The following is a 13,309-nucleotide window of genomic DNA, read 5'->3' on the forward strand; positions in this document are numbered from 1 at the left end:
CTTTTCTGTTTTCTGTCCTGAGGCTGAAATAAAAAAATAAATAAAAATTATATATAGGACACGAGCCGTCTTCAATGCCACAGTGCATTATGGGTATTTCTCTCCCTGAATTTTATCACTGTGGCAGAATGACTGCATTATGTAGTGCTCGTAAACACACACGCTTTTTGTCCTTCGCTGATAGAGCTCCGTATTTCCCGTCACAGCCGTTAATCGTTGTTTGGCGTATGTGAGATTGTGAGCAGAAAAATACTGCGCACCCTCGAAGTCTTAATCCGAGTGATAAGGTTATTATGCAGTCTATCGCTACAGCGTTGTCTGTGTTTGGATTAAAAGTTTAAGGTCGTGCTGTTCTGAGTGTCGAACATGGCGATAAGAGAGAGTCCAGTGTCTCAACGCTGAGTTTCATAACCCTGTGGGTTTTGGTCACAATGAGGTCGAATGGAAAAACGTTTCAACGTGAAAACTTTGCGTTCTCGGGTCTGTTTGTCTAACGGATGCGACAAAACCGATAGTATTTATTTATATTTATATTAGAGTTAATAATCATTAACCTGCAGGGTTCTAAAATGTCGATTTATAATGAATCTGGCGTTTACTTCTTCCACTGCTAACAGCAATGTTGTTCATGTCTTGTTTTCCCCTCTCACTGTGTCTTTACACAATCTGTATTAAACACTGCATGCTAGCTCGCTAAATCGCCTCTGACATTAGCTATTTACATTTATGCATTGGAGTTGCCTAGCAACAGTTTACTCATGGCTTATGCGGAGCTCATCCTTGTGTTTTATTTTAGTTCCAATTGAATGCAGCTTGTTCCCACAACTACTATTACGGGTGTGTCTCAAACCACACACTGTTTAAACTGTTCTCGCTGCTGGAGTTCCCTTCACATGGTTAAACACACAGCCCATGTTTATTGTTGTATGGCTCAGATGTATTCATGTGAATGTAGTAATGGTCATGGGATCTTCCGTTAGTGCTTTTGCCCATTCATTTCCTCATTATGCCGAGTTGTATGTCTGTGTTCATCATGTAGAAAGTGTTCCTGAAGTGTGTTGGTGAAAGCAGTTATTATTACTTGTTTAATTATAACAGTGATATCATTTGTTAAACAGCTTTATCCCAAATTTCAATGCGTTTAGCCTAACTGGAGGAAAATGCTTCAAATGGAAGTATATTGTAGTGTTTCATCTATTCTTCTCTCTCATAAAACATGTTCTTGGCCGTTCGATTAAAACACATTCACGTCTTTTGTCAAAACCATTATCGCTCATTTTTAACCTATTATTATCACCAAATGAATGACGAGATTCCTCTATGAACGGTGTAATCATATGCAGTTACCTGATACCAATTGTTGTCATTAGCTTCTAGTTCGCTATGTTATCTTTATATCTCCGTTTAAGATTCAGTCTTTCAGAGTCAATAGACAAGAATACAAAGCACGGGAAATGACGCTGACATAGCGCTCAAATTGGCATCATATCACAAAAAATGCAAAAGAAGTTGTATAGATCAAAAGTTAGTTATTCGTTTTCTTAACTGCCTCGGCAGAGCTGTGTGAGATTAACTTGGATTTAGCGGAGCTGACTTGCAGTTAGTTGCAAGTTATAATGCTAGTTGATGGTATAAGTCTTATAAGCTAATGTACAAGTGCCTTTGCTATGTTGGACTCGTAGCTGCAGTTAGCAGTGGCTATGTTCCAAAGCTTGAAACTGAAGTGTAAGAAACCGATTAAATTATATATTGATGTCAAGTGTTACCGTACTTTATTAAGTGAGAATGATGCTAATTGCTAGTCTTAAGCTTCGTAGCTAACAATTTGAATACCAAACATGACTAGACTAGAAGTTGAGAAGTAGAAATTTTGTTGTTTGGTTTGACACGTCATCAGTAAACAACTTTTATTGTCATGTATTATAAAGGTTTCTTGCTAGCAGTGTTAGCTTAAAATCTATAACTTTTTACATGGTAATAAAAAAAAGTTTTTTGGTCTGTAGATGCTCTGCCGCTGCCGGTCTCCCTCCATTACCAATCGAAAAAGACACATTACAAATGGTGGAGTGAAGCACTGTATCTTCTAGACCTGGGTGGATAAATGGAAATTCCCTCATCATGTCATTAAAATGACATTTCTGTTTGGAAAGAGCCATTATAGTCCCTCTGTCTGTTCGTTTTCACTGTTTTTTCTTCTCCTTTTTCAACTTCAGTTCTCACTGTTTTCACTGTATAATATTTGTAATAAATAATAATAAATATAAAAATCTTTATTTTCAAAACTCTGAGGTGCAAAGTTGAGATGAGTCCATAAAGGATTTCGCAGAGGTGTTTTTGTGATTGTTGCGTCCAAAAATGCTTGATTTTGCTGTGGCTTTTTTCAAAATTTGTGGTTTTCTTGTGGAAAACTACTTACATGAAATAGTCTTTCACAGTCATGTTTGTTGGTAAATGAGACCTTTGGTATGGAATACCATGGTAACGGTATTTCCTAATGGTGGTCAGTGGCCTCTTTCGGCAGGGTAATGGTAATGCACCCTGTCACACTGTAAAAATGGTTCAGGAACGGTTTGAGGAACATGACAGAGTTCACGGTGTTGACTCTGCCTCCAAATTCCCCAGATCTCAATCCGATCCAGCGTCTGTGGGACGCTCTGGATAAACAAGTCTGATCCTTTTGCTTGTATTTTCTCATTTGTAAGTCGCTTTGGATAAAAGCGTCTGCTAAGTGAATAAATGTAAATGTAATCCATGGAGGCCCCACCTCATCTTACAGGACTTAAAGGATCTGTTGTTAACGTCTTGGTGTCAGATACCACAGCACACCTTCAGAGGTCTTGTGGAGTTCATGCCTCGACGCCTCAGAGCTGTTTGGAGGCACAAAGGGGATCTACACGATATTAGGCAGGTGGGTTTAATGTTCTGGCTGATTATAAAGTGGGGGAAATAAGTATTGAATGTGTCAATATTTTTTTTTCAGTAAATATATTTCCCATGATGTTATTCACATGAAATTTTCAGTATTATCAGTATTAACTCAAGAAATCCACACATATAAAGAATTCACAACATTAAAGTCCATAAATAAAGTTGTGTAATAAAGTGGATACTACGGGAAAAAAGTATTGAACTGCTTTTTCTTAGCGTGTTCTCCAAGGCAAGGTAAGGCAAGGAACCAGCTGAAATCCGTAAGTAATTATACCCCCTATCTGTGCAAATTAATATCAGCTGGGTTAGTAAATTGATGGTCTATTAAAAGTGGAAGCAACATCACTCCATCATCAACCGGCCACGCACAGGAGCTCCTCACAAGATTTCTGACCAGGGAGTCAGAAGAGTAGCCCAAGAGCCAAGGACCACTCGGAAAGAGCTCCAGAAACACTTGGAGGCAGCAGGTGCCATCGTCACAGAGAAAACAATAGGCGATGCACTCCACTGCTCACGCTCACCCTGCAAGACTTCATTACTAAAGAAGAGGCATGTCGAAGCTCGTTTAAAGTTAGTCATACTACACCCCATGTTTGGAGAAGAAATAGCACTGCACATCACCCTAAAAACACTACACCAACAGAGAAGTTTGGAGGTGAAGCATCATGGTGTGGAGCTGTTTTTCATCACATGGTACTGGCAGACTTCATATAATTGAAGGAACGATGAAGGAGCCCTTTACCGGGAGATTCTTGAGACGAATCTGCTGCCATCCACCAGGATGATGAAGATGAGACCTGGGTGGAGCTTCCAGCAGGACAACGATCCACAACATACAGCAAAGGAAACTCTCAAATGGTTTCAGAGAAAATAAATCAAGGTGTTAGAATGGCCCAGTCAATCACCTGACTCGAATCCAACTGAACAAGATTTAAAGACATGTTTAGAAGAATGGACCAAAATCACACCTGAATACTGCGGCCCATTAATTTCTTCATACAGGAAGAATCTTGAAGCGTCATTACAAACAAAGGCTTCTCCATTAAGTATTAAATACTTTGCTATTTTGTCAAAACAGTAAGAAACAGTTACAAAAAGTGCTGCAACACTTATAAAAATTGTAATAATAATAAAGGGAGTTAGGGTCTGATATTCTATCAATGTATTAGGGATGACTTGCTGTGTCCCTGCTACCCGAGGTAAGTTTATTTAGCTCATGAACCATCTTTTAAGCGTTAATGCTAATTTAGGACATTTGCATTGCTGCTTTACACACCCGTCTAACCCCTGCTGCTGTACAAACATTTCAGAGTTAAATCATCTCCCGCCTGGCTGCTGAGGCCATGTTTCTCTTCCTCATATTTTTAGGCGCGCACACGCCCGCCCTCCTCGTGAACGCGCAGGTGTGTGTGCACACGCGGGAGAGAGAGAGCGAGAGAGCGCGCGAGCGCGTCTGAGGCTGTTTAACTCCGGAATAGACGCAGGGACGGAACCGTCGCTTTACACACACACACTCCGAAAACAACCCCGGACAAATTAATGCTCAAGGTATGACAGAAAAACCTCATTATTTAACAGTGTGTTTGATTTAGCGCTGATTTGTGTGGAGAAGTTCACTTTTCTGTGATAATCTGAGGTAAAAATGCTCCACGCCGCTGCTGAAGCATCTCCTCCTCCTCCTCCTCCCTCAGCATGCCGGCTGTATCACTGTTAGCCTCTGAGGTAATCCTGTTCCCTGTGTAACCTTCAGTTTTAACAGTTTTAACTTTATAAACACGCCGGAAATGAAACGAGACCTAGTTATAGTGGTGTGTGTGTTCTGGAGCGGTCGTGGTGTGTGTGTAATACCGGGAAGGATGTGACATCTCGGTACATTCTGAGGCTAGCTGCTTAGCTAATGTCGCTAACTGACAGAAATACCGGGTTCGGGGTTTTCTCTCAGCGGCTCGTGTGGATTCAGTGAGACGGGATTTTGATTTGTGTCACCGTAAATTCGCTCAGGAAAGAGGGGAAGCAGGCCGTGTGCGGAACCGGTACCGGAAACCGGCAAGAAGAGAGAGAAAGATAATGTAATGTAATGTAATGTTAGCTAGATGAGGTGAGTGTCAGCGCGTGAACTGGAATCCTCGTGCGAGTTTTAAACGCGGCACCCAGGGCGTAACGTCCATCACACACATACACACACACGCACGCGCGCGCGCACTTCCCTGCATTCTGTGGGTGTAGAGCACTGTGTAGTGCGGAAGTGTGTGTGAGAGTCGGAGAAGTGTAGTGATCAGAACAGTGAATAAACACCTTATACTGCATACTACTGTGTGTAGGTGTAGTGTTGTGCACTTGTACTGGTGGGCTGTAGGGCTGTGCACTTGTACTGGTGGGCTGTAGGAACTGTTACTGTATATACTACAGAGGTATGTCACTCTGATTCAGGTGTGAAGAGTTTAGGCCGTGTACCTGAGGGGGTCTGGGTCCTAAAAGTAGATAAAGAGAACCCGATTAAACAAATGAGATATAAATATTACACTTGGTCATTTATTTATTGAGGAAAATGACATATTACATATCTGTGAGGGGTAAAAGTATGTGCACCTTTGCTGTCAGTATGTGGTGTGACCCCCTTGTGCAGTAATAACTGCAGATAAACGTTTGGGGTAACTGTTGATCAGTCCTGCACATCAGCTTGGAGGAATTTTATCCCGTTCCTCAGTACAGAACAGCTTCAACTCTGGGATGTTGGTGTGTTTCCTCACATGAACTGCTCACTTCAGGTTCTTCCACAACATCTCTATTGGATTAAGGTCAGGACTTTGACTTGGCCGTTCCAAAACATTTACCTTTATTCTTCTTTAAGCGTTCTTTGGTAGAACGACTCGTGTGTTTAGGATCGTGGTCTTGCTGCATGACCCACTTTCTCTTCAGATTCAGTTCATTCAAGTTGTCCTGGTCCAAATGCAGCAAAACGGTCCAAACCCTGACAGTACCACCACCATGTTTCACAGATGAGATAAGGTTCTTATGCTGGAATGCAGTGTTTTAATTTCTCCAAATATAACGCTTCTCATTTAAACCAAAAAGTTCTATTCTGGTCTCCTCCATCCACAAAACATTTTTCTGATAGTCTTCTGGCTCGTCCACGTGAGCTTTAAAAAACTGCAGAAGGGCGGAAATGTTTAGATGTTTAGAAGTTCCCCTGGGTTCCTCTGTGACCTCGTGGACTATTACACGTCTTGCTCTTGGAGTGATCTTTGTTGGTCTCCACTCCTGGGGAGGGGAACAATGGTGTTGAATTTCCCCCGTTTCTACACAATCTGTCTGACTGTGGTGGAGTCCAAACTCTTTACAGATGGTTTTGTGACCTTTTCCAGCCTGATGAGCTTCAACAACTTTTTTTTATTTATTTTTTTTTTATTTTGAGGTCCTCAGAAATCTCCTTTGTTCGTGCCATGATACACTTCCACAAACACGTGTTGTGAAGATCAGACTCTGATAGATCCCTGTTCTTTAAATAAACCTGTCTTTCTGTTGGTCTCTCTCTCTCTCTCCCCATTTGTCTTTTTGTGTGTGTCAGACAGACAGGAGCAGGTGGAGCAGAGTTCAGTTTACAGTTACTGTCCCTAATCTAAGACCCCAGCAGAGTGATGATAGCGTGATGGACTGACCACCATGATGTCACTTCCTGTAGTGCACTGCACACGTGTTTATCACAGTAGTGTTTTATCACTTGTTACAGTATTAACACAGAGAAGTTCAGGTGTAGTGAGCGAGGGGTAATAACGTCCTAAGCTGTGATGTTTGGGAGGAGGCTCAGACGTTCAGAGATGCCTACAACGTCACAGGGCAAAACCCAGGGGCTTCTGGGTAAGTTACTGAGGTCCTGGTACAGGTAGGGCTGGGCGATATGGTGAGAAAAATGATCCTGATAATTTTCATATCAGTCGATATCAATAATTAATCACTATAAATATCAACCAAGGATGCCATATCAAGCAGGTCATCAGACTTCTCATTGAGATGGTCCATGACCATTGTCTTCATGTCTGTCGTGAGCTACGTGCCATCATCAGAGGGTTTCAGAACCTCTGTTATGACGAGGTGCAACCCAGGTTTAAGGTAGGACACACTCGTGTAAAGTTCTGTGAACTTGAGAAGTGGCTTTAAGGCGTTGTTCACTGAGTCCAGCATGTCCATGTCCTGCCACGTGGACACCAAGTGCCCGGGTTTCGTCTTGGCAGTAAGTACCTGAGAGAGAGAGAGAGAGAGAGAGAGAGAGAGAGAGAGAGACTTGTGATGCTCCAGGTAGATAAGTGTAGGTGTAAACATACAGTACACTGTCTCTCTCTTCACCAACTCTAATAGACAGCGCATCCACTTCATTTAAACTCAGGGTTGCTAGATATCATCAGAAAAGTCAACTCCAGTTTGATTTAATCCCCCCAAAACACAATATTATCAGCAGACATTGCAACACTGTACTGTTTAACCCATCTAAACAACTAATAAACAAACAAACTAATCAAATGTAAAGACAGAAAATGTGCTTAGTTATAAATAAATCATTTAATATAAAAATGGATAATAATTTCATAAAATGAGAAATGAAATAATGTTTAATTACTATGGGTTGCATTTAATATCAATTTGACATTAACTTTAGTTCGCTATCTCCTTAGAAGTCTATTATCCATCTTTTTCCTAATATGGATCACTTTTATAGTCTACTTTTAATTAGGACTCTTTATTGTTTAAAATATTTAAAAATAAATATTTTATGCTTGTTTATCAGTTTACCAACAGTATTTGTGTCATTGTTATTATTTAAATCAATAAGCAGTGACTGTGAGCAGAGAGCTTACATTTAACTGTGTATGATAGACCTCCTGATTAAAGCTTTAAAACAAAATAAATAAAGATTGGTATGTGGATCAGTTTCGGTTTCAGAAGAAGTAGTATCGTCTGTAAACATCCTGATCGGAGCGTCAGTAATGATCTCCCATTAAACTAAAGCACTTCACATCTGACGTTACAACAGACGTAAGTTCAGCTCACCGTGGCTTCTCGGGGACCGAGACAAAAACGTGTCTAAGATCAGACACCATTTATATCCTCGGCTAATTAGGCTGAGTTGCACTTTATTCCCACTGATACCTCTTTCTTGTGGCTAGTGCTCTAAAAATAACCTTCTGTATACGACAGCAGAACTTGGAGCGTGAAAACTGAGTGCAGAACATGGTCTACGTGTGCTTTGGAGTGTTAAACGAGTTTTATTTCCCGCTTTGAGAGGAGTTGTAGTGTACACTGAAGCCTGACGGACGCGGGCACGGACAGACAGACGTTTAGAGACGGGTGGTGAAGCCGTTAGAAATGCAAAGGGTTCGGTGTGGAGTGATGATGATGGAACAGCTGTAACTGCTCCCTCGTAGTAGCTCAGGAAGCTGATATTCGATCTGAAACCTCAGTTTGGAGCACAGCCGGTCCAGAATGTTCAACAGCAGTAAAAGGGTTTGAGAATCGATGGTAAGTGAATCTGACGGTGTAGGGATGATGAAACGAGTGTAATTTACACACACACACACACACGGTGTCAGTGGGAAGTGTGTGCATGAGACCACATCCTGTTTATGTAAGGCGTGGCTGCCTGGAAAACAGTGCAGCTACAAACACACACACACACACACACACACACGGTGGTTTTGTTTCCTGTACTTGCCTTGTGTTATCCGAATGACGTTTATTTAGTACGTTCCGATAATTCCACTTTTATAGCCTTTGTCGTGTTGTGGGCGTGGCTAAATGCGAACGCTGGAAATGTTTAGTTTGTTTTGTCCGTGAAAACATTTACACACAACTTTTACTGAAAGGTGATGTAAGGTTCTAGAAAATGAAACTGTTTATAAAGGACCAAGTGTATGACCTCGCTGCTAGGTACACTTCAGTTGTTGGTGACTTTTCTAATCTCTCTGATTACAAGGACACATGAACCTGTGTGTGTGTGTGTGTGTGTGTGTGTGAGAGATACGAGATGCCTCTTAAACCCGATCTTCAGACTGAACGTAAACCTTATTAGCAGATAGCGACAGGATGACGTCCTTGCTAATGACTATTGTACCTTAAAGTTGGACAGCCATGGATGTTTTAGTAGCTTGAGTTGAAATAACATCATGCCAGATAAGGGCAGCTAGCATAAAGTTAGCTAACTAGCTAGCAAGCAAGCACATCTGATAGGCTCGGATAGTTCCTCAACCTCAGCTACATCACTCTGTAAAGAATTTACATGGGTCTGGCACTGTTTACGTGCAGCTGTATTGGCTGTGTATGATTTATTGAGTGATGATCGCTCGACACTCGTACAGTTCAGGAATGTTTGTGTTTTTCCGCTGCGCAGTTCGTACTTGGGTGGGCGGAGCCCTGAACTTTCCAACTTCACTGAACGGAGCTTTGTGAGTGAGCTCTTGAGCGCCACACAGACACGGGATGAGTTTACTCGGCCCTGTGAAACGTTTCTGAAAGTTCTTGACGAGTCCTGACACACTGCATGGTCACGTGAAGATGAGTACACACTACACAACTTTAGAAGCTTGCGCTCAGGACGAAGCGGCGTACGTACTGCACGAGTGATCGCCAACGAGGCTCACGCACCAGACTATATAAAGTATTGTCCCAGTCCACCTCCACTCCTGATCAGAACTTCCTCTAACTTTACATGAGATGGTGGAAATGAAACCGAACCATCAGGAACATCAACGTGATACTGTGCCTCTTATCCAGTTTTAGTAATACTGTACCGTCTTGTGGTGTTAGCACGTGTTGTGCACTTGATGTAGAAACGTGTAGGTCTTGTTTAGTTCTGTGTGGTTAGTGTGGTGTTTATGTAACGTCGTGGTCCTGGAGGAACGTGGTTTCTTGAACGTGACTGACACTACGGTGGTAATTATAGAGAGAGACGTCACGACGTCGTGACTAATGGGGGCTCTCCTGGACGTATGAACGTTTTTAAACACTGCATATGATTCAGGCTGTATTACCGTTGTCATGGTAACCAACAGTGTGTTCTAGCACATTGATGGGAAATAGTAGGTTCTTGTTTGGGCCTGGTGGTTGTTATATGTGCGAGACTTGTCTGTGCTGTCAACCGCCAAAGTTGTAGGTTACTTTGGAGAGTCATTGTACAGGAATGTGTGGCGCCTGTGACCCGAGAGGAATGTGTGTGTGTGTGTGTGTGTGTGTGTGTGTGTGTGTGTGTGTGTGTGTTCTCCCTCTAAAGCAGGTTACTCCTCTCTCGTCATTCCTGTTCTTTTGGTCTCTCCGGGGTTCGCAGCTGAAAGTTGTGCGTGTTCCTGTAACGTAACCAGACCATAAGTTGGAGAACTTCCATAAACGTTTGTTTTTATTGTTCTTTTTGAAGAACACCAATCCAGAGAAATATTTTATTCACGTGCCCATACGTGTTAATACGCCGGGATCAGAGCGCAGAGTCGAGCGCGGTTCAGCCCGCTGGAACAGAGACGGTTATTCAGCTGGTACGACAACCTGAAACCACGTTATGAGCACCTGTTTACCACTGACGCTTGGTGTGGTTGCTACGGTGACGAGAAAGATGTCTCAAATGTCTAACGGCATGCGGGTGATTACTACTACTAGGAGAACAATTGTGATGCCTTTAACCAAAGAAGGACAAAGATCGAGCTTGTCTGTTCTTGTCTCCAGGACTCCCCTGCTCCCCCACCACACACACACACACACACACACACAGAGAGAGAGAGAGAGAGAGAAAACCCACATTACTTGTTTAGTAGAAGATGTGTGGAACAGGAGCCAGTTTGACAGAAAATGAAAGCATGTTCCAGTGTAGTAATTCCACCACTCGGGAAGTTTCCTCTGCGGTGTAAGTTTGTTTAAATAACATGGAGAATCTCCATGGAGGCGGCTGTTGTGTTAGCGTTTAGCAGCAGCTTTAATCTGATCTCATCACGGACAGGAAGTAGGGTGAACGTCAGGTTTAATAGTGCATCGTTTTTAATACGGTTTTAAAGACTCGTTAAGGAACAAGTCAAAATAAATCTTAACTGGTTTCTACAGGGTTTTCCATCTTGGGAATAACACAGTGTGACTGTAATGATTTATAATCACACTGAGAAACACAGATCAGAATGGGTTCTGGTTCCTCTACAGGTTCCTTCCTCGGGTGGAGTTCTCGGGGAGGTCCTCCTCGGGTGGAGTTCTCGGGGAGGTCCTCCTCGGGTGGAGGTCTCGGGGAGGTCCTCCTCGGGTGGAGGTCTCCGGGAGGTCCTTCTCGGGTGGAGGTCTCCGGGAGGTCCCCCTCAGCGGTGGAGGTCTTGGGGAGGTCCTCCTCAGCACCGGTGCCTCTGTGTCACTCGTTAGGGATAAATATAAATTCGTGTAACACTGCCGTGGGGGGGTGTGTGTGTGTGTGTGTGTGTGTGTGTGTGTGTGTGTGTGTTGTTAAAAACACTGTACGGTTTCTCTCTGATGTTAATGTACGATTTATCAGAGAACATCACGGTGTTCACTTTCAACCACACAATGTGTTTGATCTTGATGAGCGCCGTTAGATTTAAACACACACACACACACACACCTCTCTACTATCTGTCTTCACGTTATTTTTACTTCCTCTACTCCTTTTATCCCTTAATCTGCATTTATACTTATTTCCATGTTTGTCTTTGTCTGTCTCTCTCTCTCTCTCTCTCTCTCTCTCTCTGTGTTGGTTTTGGTTAAATCCAGGTGTTTTTTTTTGTTATCATGAAGGTACATTCGTATTGTCTCTCTCTCCCGCTCTCTCTCTCTGTTTTACTCATTTTTATCCATCCTTGTCTCGCACGATGACTGACAGACGTTTGTGTCTTTTAAAATTTTTTATTTATTTATGTATTTATTTTACTTAATATCTGAATCTTTAAGAACATGGTTTCACGTCATCATTACGGGTGATTTAGTGTGCAGCAAGTAAAGGGATCTGAATCCACTGTATATAATAATAACAATAGCACTTTCTCTCTGTCCCGTCCTCTGTGTGTGTGTGTGTGTGTGTGTGTGTGTGTGTGTGTGTGTGTGTGTGTCTCTCTCTCTCACACAGGTGTGTGCGCTGCGGTCATGGCGAGTGTTTCGGAGTTCTACGCAGGGAAGTGTGTGTTGATCACCGGGGCGACGGGCTTCATGGGGAAGGTGTTGGTGGAGAAGCTTCTGCGTTCCTGTCCCGAGGTTAAAGCTCTGTACCTGCTGATTCGCACCAAACAGGGCCAGAGCTCACAGCAGAGGATCCACACCATGCTGCAGAGCAAGGTGTGTGTGTTAGACTGTGTATATATTGGACTGTGTGTGTGTGTGTGTGTGTGTGTGTGTGTGTGTGTTAGACTGTGTATATATTGGACTGTGTGTGTGTGTGTGTTAGACTGTGTATATATTGGACTGTGTCTGTGTGTGTGTGTGTGTGTTAGACTGTGTATATATTGGACTGTGTGCGTGTTAGACTGTGTGTGTGTGTGTGTTAGACTGTGTATATATTGGACTGTGTGTGTGTGTGTGTGTTAGACTGTGTATATATTGGACTGTGTGTGTGTGTTAGACTGTGTATATATTGGACTGTGTGTGTGTGTGTTAGACTGTGTATATATTGGACTGTGTGTGTCTGTGTGTGTGTGTGTTAGACTGTGTATATATTGGACTGTGTGTGTGTTAGACTGTGTATATATTGGACTCTGTGTATATATTGGACTGTGTGTGTGTTAGACTGTGTATATATTGGACTGTGTGTGTGTTAGACTGTGTATATATTGGACTCTGTGTATATATTGGACTGTGTGTGTGTGTTAGACTGTGTATATATTGGACTGTGTGTGTGTGTGTGTGTGTGTGTTAGACTGTGTATATATTGGACTGTGTGTGTGTGTTAGACTGTGTATATATTGGACTGTGTGTGTGTGTTAGACTGTGTATATATTGGACTGTGTGTGTGTGTGTGTGTGTGTGTGTGTTAGACTGTGTATATATTGGACTGTGTGTGTGTTAGACTGTGTATATATTGGACTGTGTGTGTGTGTGTGTGTGTGTGTGTGTGTGTGTGTTAGACTGTGTATATATTGGACTGTGTGTGTGTTAGACTGTGTATATATTGGACTCTGTGTATATATTGGACTGTGTGTGTGTGTTAGACTGTGTATATATTGGACTGTGTGTGTGTTAGACTGTGTATATATTGGACTCTGTGTATATATTGGACTGTTTGTGTGTGTGTGTGTTAGACTGTGTATATATTGGACTGTGTGTGTGTGTTAGACTGTGTATATATTGGACTCTGTGTATATATTGGACTGTGTGTGTTAGACTGTGTATATATTGAACTGTGTGTGTGTGTGTGTGT

General features: G+C 42.4%; 1 protein-coding gene across 3 annotated transcripts in view; it reads left to right on the forward strand.

Moving 5' to 3' along the window:
• Nucleotides 1-4,341: 4,341 nt before the first annotated feature.
• The window catches only part of si:dkey-97m3.1 (fatty acyl-CoA reductase 1), a 23,144-nt gene continuing 14,176 nt past the window's right edge, over nt 4,342-13,309 (forward strand). The window contains exons 1-2 of one of the 3 annotated variants that reach the window (XM_053650580.1): nt 4,342-4,476; nt 12,026-12,231. In XM_053650580.1, coding sequence (XP_053506555.1) covers nt 12,043-12,231 — 189 coding nt within the window. In that variant the 5' untranslated portion in view covers nt 4,342-4,476; nt 12,026-12,042. Of the gene's footprint in view, nt 4,477-4,625; nt 4,651-8,206; nt 8,443-12,025; nt 12,232-13,309 lie in introns of those variants that run through there. The other 2 variants (XM_053650581.1, XM_053650579.1) reach the window with 2 other exon arrangements.

This window comes from Ictalurus furcatus, chromosome 19, assembly GCF_023375685.1.
Source record: "Ictalurus furcatus strain D&B chromosome 19, Billie_1.0, whole genome shotgun sequence".
Classification (NCBI taxonomy): Eukaryota; Metazoa; Chordata; class Actinopteri; order Siluriformes; family Ictaluridae; genus Ictalurus; species Ictalurus furcatus.